This window comes from Trachemys scripta, chromosome 2 (assembly GCF_013100865.1).
Source record: "Trachemys scripta elegans isolate TJP31775 chromosome 2, CAS_Tse_1.0, whole genome shotgun sequence".
In the NCBI taxonomy this organism is placed as follows: domain Eukaryota; kingdom Metazoa; phylum Chordata; order Testudines; family Emydidae; genus Trachemys; species Trachemys scripta.
In genome coordinates, this window is record NC_048299.1 from 208,822,570 (window position 1) to 208,837,914 (window position 15,345).

Sequence of the window (15,345 nt, forward strand, 5' to 3'; positions counted from 1 at the left end):
ACCTCCACCCACCCCAAAAACTACAGGCCCCGCCTGAGTCTTTGAATAAGGGGCTACGCAGGGGTTCTCAAACTGGGGATCACAAGGTTATTACATGGGGGTTCACGAGCTGTCAGCCTCCATCCCAAACCCCACTTTGCCTCCAACATTTATAATAGTGTTAAATATATAAAAAAGTGTTTTTAATTTATAAGGGGGGTCGCACTCAGTGGCTTGCTATGTGAAAGGGGTCACCAGTACAAAAGTTTGAGAACCACTGGACTACAGGCTTCGATCTTGAGCCAAGGCTCTTACCCTCCAGACAGTCAAGATCAGTCAGGCAGGGCCACCAATCTTCAGGGTATTATTCTGTGTATTTGGGTAGTCCTCACTGCACCAGAAAGTAGCATAAGGCTACCTGTTGCAACCACCACTGGCTGATGCAGTATAGAGCTACGGTTGTTTGCTAGGATCCTAAATGGTCCTAAAAGGCCATGTAGGCCCAGGGGTTTAGGGTTTCAGGTTGCATTCCTCCCACTTGAAGACCCATGGACTTAGAAAGAGGGGTGGGGGTTCCCCTGTTTGGCAACCCCTTCTATACATTCACTGTGGAGAGTAGCCAGCTGTCAGCTTCAAAGTGTTGGCAGAGTAGAAGTCAAGGGCAACATTTCCTTCCATCCTTTTTTTCCAACAAGGGCTTCAAATAAGGGGACTGTGCTTTATTTTAAAGTCATCTAATCCCTACAAATGAGACCTGTTTATCTTTAAAAGGGAAACTAAGGGTTTGTTTGTTTGTTAACCACCAAGACCAAATTCAGGTAGGTCTCTACAGAATCTGCTTAATGTGTCTGAGTGCTTATCTACACAGGGAAATTTACCAGCATAATTATACCACTATAGTTATATCAGTAAATGCATACTGTGAATACTATTATTTGAGTATTATCAACCTGTAGAGATCAAAACTCATGAGTCAGTGTTTCCCCTTCCAAATCATGAGATTAGCTGAAAATCCTGTTGGTGGGTGGGTGGGTGGGTAGGAGGTAATTCAAATTGTGTTTTTTAGTCTGTCTTTTGACTTTAACTCTTCTGCCAATGTGTGTGAGATAATTTCAGGTTGAAAAATCAAACCTTTAATGCATACAAAAATACACACCTACCTCTACCTCCTCTTATGGAGATTCCATTTACCTTCTTCTTCTCACCTCTAATACAGGGGAATCGCCATCTATTTTCTTTTACTTGCTTGACCTAACAGCAATGCTTCTCTGCCTCCGGACTTCTCTGTCTGTGACCCAGTGGCAGCTGTTCGCTGACTTCTTCCCTCCGCCCGGGAGTTTCTCCTCCATCAGGGTCCCAGCAGAACCACTCTCCATCCCAACTCCTCCCTGCTGCTACTCCAGGCCTTCTCTCTCTGATCTAGGCCCTTACCTGAAGGCAGGTCAGGTCTGTGTCCTTAGCCCCAAAGCTCTTCTACAGAGCTCTGCCCATGCGCTCAGCCCTGAAAATCATGGGTCCACAGGAGTTTCTGATGTCATTGTGACAACTCCTCCTGCAGGCACCAACATCCCGTCTCACACAATTAGTTTGTGAGAACTGGCAATACTACAACCCTGCCTTCCCCTGGCTGTTTGGAAGGTACTCCCCTTGCTCACCACTATCTCTATGCTGAGGCAGCTGCCATCAACCCATGCATCTCCCACCCTATCTGTATCCTCTGCAACTCCTTACTCTTCTCATCCACCTTTCACAGTGCCACTGCTGCTCCTCCCAGTCCCTGTGTCCATCTAGCCCCCTGAACCACAGACTAACAGCCCTTTTGCCTGGTTTAAATCTCTTTGAGAAGAGTGGGAAGTGGCAGACACCTTTATTAAGGGCACACCCACTTCCACAGGCAGATAGCATGTAAGGAAATGACAGCCATCATCCTGGCTTCACCCCCATTGACTGTAAAAGGAGATGGTGGCCATTTTGAATAAGGGAAAAATTGTGTGTTGGCACCTTTCATCATGAGACAGGTAAAACCACATCCCACAATTGCTAGTCACAATATAATCACGGCCATTGGCAATAATGTTATTCCCTGATGTCGCTGCCTGCACAGTGTACTCATCAAGTGAATACACAGCCCCTCTGTCTGGCAACAGACACTGTCACACTCTAAGATAACTAGCCAGATTTCCCCAGAACACACTGCTGCAAATGTAACTGGAAAGCACAGCAATTGGGAATGATGGTTGGACACTTTGAAGAAGGCAGCTCTATGGACACTTCTGCCAGAAGCTGGAAGTGGAGGACAGGGGATGGATCACTTGGTGATTGCCTGTTCTGTTCATTCCCTCTGAAACACCTAGCATTGGCTGGATACTGGGCTAGACGGACCATTCGTCTGATCCAGTATGGACATTCTTTAAGTATTTAAGTATTTCTTCACACAACGCACAGTCAATCTGTGGAACTCCTTGCCAGAGGATGTTGTGAAGGCCAAGACCATAACTAGGTTCAAAAAAAGAACTAGATAAATTCATGAAGGATAGGTCCATCAATGGCTATTAGGCAGGATGGGCAGAAAAGGTGTGTCTAGCCTCTGTTTGCCAGAAGCTGGGAATGAGCGACAGGGGGATGGATCACTTGATGATTGCCTGTTCTCTTCATTCCCTCTGGGGCACCTGGCACTGGCCACTGTTGGAAGACAGGATACTGGCCTAGATGGACCTTTGGTCTGACCGAGTAGGGCCATTCTTATGTTCTTATGTCCCAAACCATGCGGGCCAACAATCCCGTCATTTTCCTCCTGCAGAAACAGCCAATTACTTTCCTGTTAAGCAATCTGCTCAGTATAGGCCAGCAGCGGTAACTCCCCTATTAGGTACTCCTACAATTGCCACATTATCTTGCATATTATTGCTGTATAGTGGACATCACCTGTTCCCTCTCATCAGAGTTGAGAATTCTGAGATCTTAGCATCAATGTCCAGTCTATGCTCGGAATTAGCTTCAATTTCAGCCACCACAGTGCCAACCCCTAGTGCGCAGAAGGTACCAATTCTGGGGGTTGTCTCTGCTAGTTTTTTCCTTGAGTTAACTTAGGACAAATATCTGCTTGCTGGGGCAACTATTTGGAGAGTGCTCCGATTAACCTTTACAAAAGGGCTCAAGTCAGTTACTCACCCAACACCTGAGCACCGCCATACCCCTAGGGGTTTGCACCAATACAGCTACAATAGAGGCTGAAATCAGAGCTAATTCCCCATTGAAAAGTACAATTGCTGCCCACTCCGCCCACTTTGCTTGACCCGGGGCAATGGCCAAACCCATCGGGAAGGACAATGGTCTAGGAAAAGCCACACAGCAGAAAACAAAGGAGGGAGGGAGCTGCGGGCACCTCTGCTGCCAGGCTGGGCTGGCCCCCGTGCGAACGCCACGCAAGTCACTCCCGCGGGACGCGGGGGCTGCTCGCCCCGGGCGTGAGAGGCGTTCGGGGCAAGCGGCGGGGCTGGCTGGGGGCTGAACCGGCCGGGCGCCCAGGGCCCCGGAACTGCTGTCACAGACTGGGCCCCTCCTTGGCCGACGCGAAGGGGAAGCTCAGGGCCTGACAGCGGCGGAGGGGCTCGAGCAAAGGGGTGGGGACGCGGGCGCGGCAGGGCTCGGGGCGGGCTCCCGGGGGCTCTGGATAGCGGGCTGGTGGCGGGAAGGGGGCTGTCCCGCTAGGACCATCCAGCAGGCCACAGCGGGGCGCTTGTTGTTTCATAACAATCCCGCCGGGCCCAGCCGCAGGTAATCGCCATGGAAACCCGGCCCACCCCGCCCCGGGATAGCTGCTGCTGCGGCTGAGAGACCCTGAAACACTGGAGCGGCGGCCCCGCCCAGCGGGCCCCCGCCAGGTACCGCGGGCCGCGCTCTCGGCCCCAGAGGGGGGAGGGCGCTTCCCGCTGCCATTCGGGCCCGGTAGAGAGACGGAAACAGACAGGGCCGGGGGGGGGGGGAACCGATCCCCTCCCGGTGCCAGGGCCCTCGCTGCGACAGGGACCGGCCTGCCAGCCCCCTTCCCACAGCTCCCTTTCCCCATTGGCCACCACCGCCTTCCTGCAGCTCTGGCCCTGGTTAGTAGGAGCGCCCTCTGCCCCAGCTGCCTGCATCAGCGCCCCCTAGAAGTAAGCTGGCGAGGGACGCTGCCAACCAGAGGGCACGGGCCTGTTCCCCCACCAGCCCTTCATCCCCACAAGGGGGAAATCGGTTAAGACCTAAGTCTCCTTAAGTGAGTGATTTCCCCCCCTTACTCCCACAGAGCGGTCAAGACTCACTGCCATGGCCGAGGAACCTGCCACTATTTGTTTCAATGAAGAGGATTTTTACTGTCCCGTGTGCCAGGAGGTGTTCAAAACGCCTGTGAGGACAGTAACCTGCCAACACGTGTAGGTATCTGTTGCCCCTGACCTTCCCCTCTATGAGTGCTTGTCCTCTAGCCTCCTGAGAAGCTGTTATTCCTTTTGTCCCCGTCCCCCCCCCCCAGCTTTCCAACACTTGGCCTGGGAGCAGCGTCTAGTGCAGTATGATACATACAGTAAAACTTTACAGACCTTTTTAAAGCTTTTTCATTCCACTGTGCTGATAATAAACCTCTATCCAATGCTGAATTTAGATTGTGTATGAGGTGTTTCAGAGCTTTTATCATCCTTATTTCATTTGTAATGAAAGAACAATCAGGTGAAAAATATTTTTTTTACATCCCTTGCCTGTATTACTAATGTTATGTTACATATTTAGAAGTGAAAGAATTTTACAAATCTTATTAAATGTGTACCTTTAATTTCTTATCCACTGGCTATATTCTCTCAGATTGGAAAATGGAAAGAGTGTAATCACTTTCATTTTCTAGCTGTCATTCACAATGCTGCAAAAAGTGTATGTTACTTCTGAGAAATGTTTAATTACAAACTAGAAATTTGCCAAAAGCACCCCAAAAGTGTTCCTTTTAAAATCAACACAGACCCTTAAAAGAATGCTGATTATATATGGAAGGTAAGGGGGACTGCACAAACCAACAAATTGGAATTTATGGGGGCAGTTGCGTGAGTGAAGGGCTGCAGTATTGGGCTATATTACAATTGGTCTAGAAATAAACATGAACATCTGATAATTTCCGCAATGTCACATGTTCAATATCTCATTAATGATCATTCAAGTTACACAACTCAAGTGTACTGGAATTAGAAAGTACAATCTCTGTATAAAATGAATTGCCAAACATCCCATAACTTGAGATCAGTGGTATGTTTCTATAATAACTTTACCTCTTTTGATCTGTATTGTTTTTATGAAGACTTATAGATACAGACATCAGCCAGTGATCCTTATCCTGCAGAACTTATTGCTGAACTTAAGGCCTGACTCTACTATTTTTATAATAAATAATAATATATCTACTCAACTATCCTTGGTGCTAAAGCAGAAAATATTGACCTACCCAACTTTTTTTTTTCCCTAATTTGTGTTTGTGTTAACTTTGAATTAGCTTCTGTAGGAAATGTTTCCTGACAGCAATCAGAGAAAGTGGAACGCATTGTCCTCTATGCCGTGGAACTGTGACTAAAAAAGAAAGATCATGTCCCAAAAGGGCTCTAGATGTTGAAAACAACATGAAGAAGCTTTCTGGGTGTTGTAGATGCTGTGAAAAACAGGTGGAGTAAACATAAGAGTTACTTATTACAAGTGAATAAACTTTCCTTCCTGGGGACCTGATCCTTCATGCTGCTATGTGTCATTAATGCCCAGTAGTTAAAGACTTGCAGCATTGAGCACCAAGTGAGGCAAGAGTGCATACACATGCATCTGAAGTAGAAGTTGGTCCTTAGCTATGAAACAAAGTTTGAAATCAGAGCAAAGTGGCTGCTGAAATAAAGTTGCTTTTCAAGAAAGATTTATTATTATTATTATTATTTTTTTTTGTAAAGTGCCAAACTGATAGTGCTCCATAAGTTAGAATAACTGAGAGGAATGAATGAAAACTCTAAAACAGGCCAAGAGAACACGAATAACTATGACAATGAGAAATGGGGAATAACTAGAAAATAAACTAAAGAGCTCATAATGTGCTATATTTTTTAAAGTGCTCAAATTTGCAGCAGAAGAGCACAAAATTAAAAAATGCAAACAGCAATACAAATGTCAGTAAACACTACCATATTATTTAATTTCTCTGCTTTCCCTTTGGTAAAGAGATCACTAATGTTCAGAACACTATGGGTGGAATCCTGTCCCCCTTGAGGTCGATAGGAGTCTTGCTTAAATGGAGGCAGGATTTCATCCAATAGATTTTGTTTATGAAGCATTTGAATCCAAAAAGTCTTAATACTACCCTTCCTCACTCTTGGATCTCAGAGGATTGTGTGAGATCCTCCATGAGTACTGAGTTTGGTGCTTTGTTACTCATGATCTCTGTTTAAAATGAAATAAGGTGAGGGAATCATTTAAACGTTCAGGTTTATAAATTATAAAACCAAATGCCATTTACACTCAGTTGCAAACTGGTAGACTGGAAATAACAAAGTGGCTTACATGTGTCATTGAGCATACTAGCTGTGAAAGATAATGTGTTCTTAGAACCTTTGGACATGTTTCTATCTGTAGCTGTCCTGCTTTCACTTCTTTCTGTGAAGCTCTTCATTGTGCTCAAGGGAGCCAGTACTCTAGCTTGACAATAGGAATCCCTGAAAATGTTAGTTTGAGGTGTAACTGACTGCATAAATGGCAAGAGGGCTAGGATCACAAAGCAATACATTATTGCTGAAGGGGAAGGGTGTATTTAAAACAAATGAATACCCCAGAGTGCCTTTTCCTTTTGTATCAAGAGTTGAATATAATGCCTAATACAATATTAAGTGTTCAGTGCATAGATGGAGTGGATACAGAATGTAGTTGTTAAAGTTGCATTAGAAGAGGAATTAGAATTTAATATATTGTTATACAGGGGTGTTCTGTTTTCCTTTCTTACATGCATTGTTTTATCAGAAGTACCGTCATTCTTTTCCCAGATGTTCTAGTTACACTGTAAAATCTAAATGGTTTGAAATTTCATTTACAGGTTAGGTTTTCTCGCATGAGACACCATTATAAAACATGTAAGAAGTATCAGGATGAATATGGTGTTCCTTCTATTGTTCCAAACTTTCAGATTTCCCAAGATTCAACAGGGAACAGGTAATTAATGTATTTCATGTATGACTCAGATAGTTTTTCTAGGGCACATTTTCTTTTTGTAAACAGTGTTGTCTAAGTTCTTGTGCTTCAAAAATGAATATTTCTCCAGAAACACCCTTTCGATCCTGTTCTTTATTCTTCAATCTGTGGCATTTAGAAAAGTGCTGTACAGCATGTTTTGGAATGACTTCCAGAAGCCTTCCCTAAAGGTTGTATAGTGTGAGAGTACCTCCGACTGTGGGTTTTTGTTTTTGTTTTTTTGTTTTTTTGTTTTTTGCCTTAACAGCAATTGAGTAAGTTGCTTTATAGGAGGTCTGATTGCTCTTAGGTTTAGAGAAGTTTTATTTTTCCCTTATTACTATTTAAATGGATAGATGGTCGCTTAGTCTCCTCTTGTTTCAAAATGTTGCTGTCTTCTGTTTAGGATTTTGTCTTCAGATTTGACTCATCTTGAGTTAATCTTCTTGAAAGTGAATAATAGCCCTTTGGCATCTTTACATGTTGGTTTATAAATTATATAACCAGATGCCATTTATCCTCTCTCAGTTGCAAGCCATAAGGCTAAAGAACCTGTTTTGTCAATACCGGAGTAAAAACAAAGCCAGGCATTCAAAATTCACATTTAGTTTAATAGATACTTACACATACTGCGTACTTTCGTTTATCACCATCTATTTTCAGTAGTTCGACCAGTTGGGGGAAAAAATCCATTTGAGTTTCGAATGAATCTATGGTAAAGAACAAGGAATATGTGGAAGTGGGCTCAAATGTGGGCATTTTCCATAACTATCATGCCATGCTGCTCTGAAGTGGTTGAGTTGGAAAAATATTCTGGAAGTTGTCATGTTACTGCACACCAAATTACACACTCAGAATTCCCATGTCTAACACTATAAGACATACATAGTCGAGCAATTTGGCTTGGCTTAGTTAAAGATACATGGTCAAAACCTGCATTTAAAGAAAGTAGCATTCTTGCAAATAACACACTGTATGAAGTACCTAGTGTGCACAAACTGCAGAAACTCATTTCTACAGTTTCAAATTATGGAGGATTAATGCCTTTTAACTACTGTTGTAAAGTATCATCCTGAGCAAACAGCTGTCTAATTCCTTTTAGAAAACAGCCCCTGTCTTCTGTTTACACAGTCCATACTGCCATTGGAACTATTTGTCCTCTTCCCGTTCCCCTCCCTGCCCCAAAAATTCAGTCTTGCTGTTGAATGGATAAGCATATACTAAACACTGTTTTCATACTAAATTACTTTACATTCTATTAAAGTTCATCACGCTAACCAAGTGAAAAATAACATCTTGATGGAAAAGAAAAGTTCTGAGCAGGGGTGATATTTAATTATTTGTCATGTTATATATGCTTACCATATGTTCTACCTATATGATCAGTTTACAATTAATGGGACTCCATGGATTTTTTTTTTTTAAATAGAAAAAAAACTATATTTTTGGTATCTAGGTATTCAAACACAAATTAAACTTGTATACTTTATCTAACATTTTATATAAAGTAATAGGAGTGATACATCTACATTTGATAACGGAGAGATGGCTAATCTTCAGACACTTCAGGGAGATGCAAGGTAGGCTTCTTCAATTCAATATTGTAGAAGTGATTAAGTTGTCCATATTTAGTGCTAGATATATTTCCAGTAGGGAGAAGACAATTCAAACTTCTTACGAGAGTCTGACAAACTTCTTTTAAATTTATTTTTTTAATCCTTGGATTCATGTACGTGCAAGTTTATCAATTAGAATCTGGTGTTCTTGTTGCTTCTTCTTACTTGAAGAATCTCCAAGATGCATTTTATGGCCTCAATAAAAAAGACAAAAGAATTGTCTAAACTCCCTAACGTAATAGAATACATATTGACACACAAATATACAGTTTTTCTTGAAATTTACAATTTAGCAAAGTGTCATCAGAATTCCTTTATTTTGACTACTAACAAAAAAGGCTATGACAATGTCAGCAGATGTTCTGTTATCTCCCTCTGATATCTCTTAAATTCTGTTTTAATAGATCCATATAATACTGTATAACTTCCATTTTTAGTGCACATCCCACATTCAAATGCCCCCTGTGTCAGGAAACCAACTTTACCCGGCAACACCTACTGGATCATTGTAACAATAGACACCTTTATCAGATAGTTCCTGTAGTAAGTATATATATTTTCAATGTAAGCATCTTAAACTCCCCTTATTTTAGTTATTTAGAGTAATAGTTTATTTCTCTGGGCTCTTACAGTTCCAAACAAGCATTATGCTCTAAGAAAAGAATTGCATTGATGACACTGTAGTTAAGTTGAAGAAGGGGTTTTCATTCAAAAACATTTCCCTATTAACTATAACTTTTCTTACTTCACTTCAGTCATAAGGCATTTGTTTTTTCTTTGTCATATTAGTTTCAGTTACTGTGTTGAGTTGAAATGTAAACTGTTTTGTTTTTTGAGCTTGATGCTTTTATTTTCTGGTCGCTTAACTAGAACTGCTGTTACTTATAGAAACATTGTCAATTTAAAAATCTTATTTGTCTTGTAACTTACTATTATTACATATGAAACCTAACATTTCTAAAACCAAAAGCTAAAGAGGGAAAGATATTTTTATTTTACTCTGTGTAGTCAGTTTCACTGTTTCCTCTGTATAGTTTCCTCTTGCACCCTAGTTGTGTGTAAGACCAACACAAACATCAATGGAGCAGAAGGGAGAATATTTTTTTTAAAATACAGGAAATTTTTATTTAAAAAGCAAATTGGCAGGAGGACTTACAGACAGATGTAGTAACAAATTCCTTTTAACCTCTTTTAAAAAACTTCAAGTTGACAGTCTCAAATGTTAGACATATTATTCTGGAAAACTGTAAATTGTGTAACATTCAAAATGTTGTTTATGTAAAACTCTAGTACATTCACTTTTGAGGTGGATAAGTATCAGATTAAGATTTTACATAGACTACACAATATAATGATGTCTTCTTATTGGCTAATACTTTTTTTTTTTTAATTTTTCAAATTTAGATTTGTCCAATTTGTGTGTCTCTTCCATGGGCAGATCCCAGTCAGGTTACTAGAAATCTTGTTAGCCATCTAAATCTAAGACACCAGTTTGACTATGGAGAATTTGTGGTAAGCATTTTTCCATTTTTCTTGCTCTTCAAAGAAATGGGAAACTTTTTTTTCTCTGAAGGAAAGTACTAAATTAGCCTCTGTGGCAGCAGAGCCCACAGAAGATTTGCAACTTTTACATGTTTAGCTGCTGTGGAACCTGCTACTTAGAGGTAGTTCTGCCACTTCTAAACTGTTGTCTACACTATAAACAGTAACTGCCATTGACAGTGGGTATTGGCAACAGATGCTGCTAAATCATGCTGAACACCCATCTAGTGTAGACAAGGTTGTTGCATAAAGCTAATTTCAGCCTTGCACAGCTGCCCAAGACTACCCCTATTCCCAAGGAAAGCGTGACAGACTCCAGACTGCCACCTTTATGGTGCCTGTTGCTTTGCCAACCAAAAGGGAACAACCAGAGGCCTTGGAAATACCGGTTTAGGGTGCACCTTTGATGTTCTAGAGGTATATTGGCTGACTGAAAACCCTCTCATAAGAATTACATGGTAGAGAATCCCTCTCCCTAGCTAACTAGCCCACAATAAAATCAAGGAGAGGAGATTGATTGGGTTCATTCGGCTGAAGAGTTCTACTCCTCTGCTTTCATCTCTCTTTGGTATCTGTGTAAGATATAGTACTGAGTGTTTAGCCAACCTTCTTGATCAGGGTGGATTTGATTTAAATCAAATGGATTTAAATGAGGAAGTCAGGAAGACTCGATTTAATCATGGATTTCTACATAAAAGTGCATTCTTGTTGGTTGTTATAACCTTAGTACATATTCTTCACCACTCAGAAATAGATGAGACCCAAACTGGGTCTCTTTTATGGTCTGCCGATGTTATAGGTTTTCCCTTCTAGTGAGAGAATGGTATGGTAGATCTCAAATCAATGAAGGCTACACTCAGAAAGACCCCAAGAATCCTGGAATACGCTGCTCAAATAGTTTCACTTTTGTTTCTATGTCTGTCCCTCCCTTCTCACATTTATCTCCAGACTTCTTCTCCTTATCCAGATCTATTCCGCCCCCAACAAACTTCTATTCATTGAACTTTTTGAAACTTTGCACTTTTAGAGAGACGTAAGGGACTGACTCTGTGTACACAAATTTACAGAGGGACAATAGGGTTGAGGTCTTGTTATTTCTCACCTCTATATATTATTTATTTATTTTAAAACATTTTTGCTGTTAAGCAACATGTTATCTCTGGAGACACAGTCCACAGTTTGAGAACTGCAAAAATAAGCATCTCTGATGGTTGCTTCTAGACTGAGCACTGAGTCCCATTGGGAAGATAGAAAGATTAACCTAAATAATCTATACAGAAGCCCCTGGAACCCCATAAGATTGGGTCCCTAATCCATGAACTATTGGAACTCATTTACAAAACTTTTCTTAAACATTACATGAATATACTGTCTGATACTATAGAATTAGAATTTATAATCCCTATTCCATGATGAGATATCTTTGAGCTATAATGTATCTTAATTAAAACTATGTTTACATAGTTTTTTTCCTCAAAAAGCATTTTATCAAAAAAATCCAATTTAAATAAAAAAAAAACAGATTTTTTTTGTTTTGTTTAAATTCATTGATTTTTATCCACCCTGTTCTTGATGCATATATTGTAACACAAGAGATTCTCTATCTAGGTGCCATTTATAATACTATATGTGGGCAACAAATAATACAAAGAACCAGATGGAGTTGAATAGTTTGATAAGCGTGTACAGCATTTCTCAGTTTTTGATCAAATGTCTTATTGTGTTTAGAATCTTCAGCTTGATGAAGAAACCCAGTACCAAAATGCTGTTGAAGAATCTTGTCACGTGACTATTTAAAGTGTAGGTCCTCTGCATCTTACTGCACTCTGAGGGAAAAGCTACATGAATCCAATCAGTAATCTGAAATGTATATTAATAAAAAGGGAATTCAGTATCTGTTTTTTTAGGTTAAATAACTTTTCCAAGAACAAGAGTTTTTAAAATGCTTTTTGATTAGACAAAAATGGAGTGAATTTTACTACTAGATTTTTTTTTAATTCTACATAATTGATCGTACAGCTATTGGAAAGGTGTTAAGTCATTTTACTGAGTAGAGTTCTTTTACTTTAAGTAGGGACCTTGGTGGAGCTATTCACTGGTGTCTTTTGATTTCTGTGTACATTTTCATGGTTTTGTTGATCTTGCAGTTATATTTTTGTTAATGCCAAATTCGGGGCGGAGGGTGGGAATCAGATGCAAAGATGCTGTATTGCACTTTGCTTTTTATAGTCAGGGTTTCATTTGCAAAATTATATCCTCGGGAGAATATTTGTGTGTAACTTTTGTTTAAAGCTGAAGTGATATTTTTACTACCATAATTTCTAATAATAAAAGTGAGAATGGCCAATTTGGAAAGTTGAAATAGTTGTTTTCAATAGTGCAGCATTTTAAAGCAGATTGGTTTCACTTACATCACTAAGAAGGAGTGGTATATCATGGCCTGAGGGAAATTATTTCTATTTTGTTATTTCTCTGGTGTATCACTAAAATAGGACATTTTGCTTCCTGGGCGGAGAGGCTATGAGCTCTTCCCACACACCCTGCAAACTGGTGGGGAGAGGAAGTGCTTTGTGTCACTTGACAGTGTGCCTTGTGAATGATTTAAAGATAACATGCAAAGGAAAAAAAGTGTGTCTTTTTGATAAAAAGGCCAGAGTATTTTGCCTTTATACATTATTTTTCTTGTTAGTTACATCAGAAATCCAGGTTGTGTCTACCATGAAAAACAGGGAAGACATTAAACTTGAAAACTGGTAGGATTAGGACATAACTGGTATCAAGGCATTGATATATGTTTTGTCAGTCATTATTTAAAATTTTAACATGTGTTGTAAACCTGAATAAGCAGTTGAGAGGAAAAAAAATCTTGCTAAGAAGATTCACTACCTCCATATCTTACGCTAAGGGCTGCGAAAGTTCCTATTCTAGTTCTCCCTTCCTGCAAGATGACGTCCAACAAAAACAGGGAAGGCAAGACTTGATATTCCCACAATTTTAAAAACACAAACTTTTATTTTTAAGTTTGGACCTTTATAAATAAGAACCCAAAAGCCCTATTTTGTTCCCTTGCATGTCCCTTAAGAAATGGCTTTATCAGGTGTATGGAGAATTCCCAAGCCTGGGAGAAATAGGATGTTTCCAAATACTGTAGTCAATTGGGACACAATGTTTTCCCCCTAACACATATTCCTAACTGTCATTATTGTACATCGGTGTTGTGTACATAAAAAAGAGAATATCCAGTAATTTTGCTGTGCAGTTAGTGATCTGAGTAATGGTATTGTCTAAGCACAAGCAACAGTACAAATGGCATTCAGGTGCCTAACTCATTTGTGCCTTTGGAAAACCTCCCCTTAAAAGGTATGTGATGCTATTTCCAAACGAAGTAATCTGGAGAATGCAATGCATTTTCCTTAAGTGCTTCATATTCCAGATCTATCCAGACTGGAATGTATGTAAAGAACAGAACCTACAGTGTAAGGATTTTCAAAGTTGAAACCTAATTCTGTGGTCCATTCATGGAGGGGGAGGGAGGGAGAGGGCAGTATATAGAGCTATAATGCGGATATATAATAATTATTTGAAATGTTTATTCTCTATTTGAAAGTGTAAACAGATAGTATACTATCTCTCCTGCTGGCTTAAATTGCCAAAAATGTAGAGGAATAGGCTATTTCACAGATCCCCTAAAGTTCTAGCCTGTTTACAATATCTTAAAATGTGAGGGAGGGGGGTTAAATTTCAAGATATTCCGCTGCTAAAAAGTTTGTGATTTTTAAAAAAAAATAAAAGTTCAGAACATGCTAACTCTTCTACTGTGAACACTTCTGATAGAATTTTTTTATTTTTCAAAGTTCAGTTATGAATACATTTGTTCTCAGAGTCAACAAAATACTAATATAGTGGAGATGGCAATAAATGCCTAGAGCCAATACAGATTATTTTGAATCATTCTGAGATCAACACCTGATTGACTCTGAACAAGCCATTTCAGCTACCTGAACATGTCTTGAGAACTCTAGTTTAAATTACTTGTGTTTTAAAACACTAACTCAGAGACTCAAATCCTTCTACTGTTACAGCAATAATTAATAGTTCACATTTGATGTGATTGTTGAAATAAAATTTTAGTAGAGTTTAAATGTTTTGAGACTTGAATTCATATTTTAAAAATAACATCCTTTTGCAGTATGTTACAAGGAATTTAATCTTTGAACAGTAATTTTCATTTATTGCATTCTATTTTGTGTATTTAAATGCAGTATACAAATCCTTAATGCCTGGGATGTTTTCCCTATTTTGCATATGGTAAACTGTATATTGGCAAATCTTCCTTGTTTAAGTTTTTATATTTTTATTATGGTGAGACATCCTCCAACTACATTTTTTAGATAACTGATGAATGACAAGAAAATAAGCAGTTTGGTCAGATATTATACTGCCGTTGTCATTCTCTTTTCCACTCTGCATCTCAAATGTACCCATGAGGAGGCTGTATATTGGTAATGGGTAATGATTGCAGTAAAGTGTGCAAATTTTATTGGAAGTGTGCGGTTGAGAAACCCTTTTATTAACACATTCTAAATGTACTGATGTTGAAGACAGGTGTCTGATGCTTGAATTGTACCTTCTTGGTTTTCTATTAAAACACTTTATTTTCTCTGTGTCTTCACTCTCTAACAAGGAGGATCTTGTCATAAGGCTAGGAATAAGAACCAGTTCCCTTGACTCTACTTCATCCTTTGAGATTCTAATTCAGGAACTCTATACCTACTTCTGGTGGCATCACAATTTAAATGATGATAAATATTTAAGCATGCACATTACTAATAACCTGTCCTGTGAGCTAATTGGTTTGACTGTATGATCCATTCTGAGCTGGTCACTATCGATATAGTGATAGAGGCCTTACGTTCTTCATTCAACTTTGGGGTTAGAAGCACAAGACTGGTTTGGGCAGTGCAAAGAGGTACATGCTTCCAAGTCTATT

General features: G+C 39.8%; 1 protein-coding gene across 6 annotated transcripts; it reads left to right on the forward strand.

Moving 5' to 3' along the window:
- Nucleotides 1-3,279: 3,279 nt before the first annotated feature.
- RNF138 (ring finger protein 138) lies at nt 3,280-15,015 on the forward strand. 6 transcript variants are annotated; one of them, XM_034762833.1, is made up of 8 exons: nt 3,280-3,404; nt 4,268-4,394; nt 5,495-5,660; nt 7,064-7,179; nt 8,706-8,777; nt 9,251-9,356; nt 10,218-10,325; nt 12,084-15,015. In XM_034762833.1, exons 1-8 carry the CDS (start codon nt 3,284-3,286, stop codon nt 12,150-12,152), a joined length of 885 nt encoding a protein of 294 aa, XP_034618724.1. In that variant the 5' UTR covers nt 3,280-3,283; the 3' UTR covers nt 12,153-15,015. The 6 variants fall into 6 exon arrangements, with proteins under 6 accessions (XP_034618724.1, XP_034618727.1, XP_034618728.1 ...); XM_034762836.1 differs by having other exon boundaries at nt 3,304-3,602; XM_034762837.1 differs by lacking the exon at nt 3,280-3,404 and adding an exon at nt 3,721-3,863.
- Nucleotides 15,016-15,345: the final 330 nt, after the last annotated feature.

Coding starts and splice junctions, on each gene's coding strand:
- RNF138 (XM_034762833.1), top strand. CDS start 3,284: ATGGCCAAACCCATCGGGAAGGACAATGGTCTAGGAAAAGCCACACAG. Junction 4,395..5,494: donor ACAGTAACCTGCCAACACGT/GTAGGTATCTGT, acceptor ACTTTGAATTAG/CTTCTGTAGGAAATGTTTCC. Junction 5,661..7,063: donor GTAGATGCTGTGAAAAACAG/GTGGAGTAAACA, acceptor TTTCATTTACAG/GTTAGGTTTTCTCGCATGAG.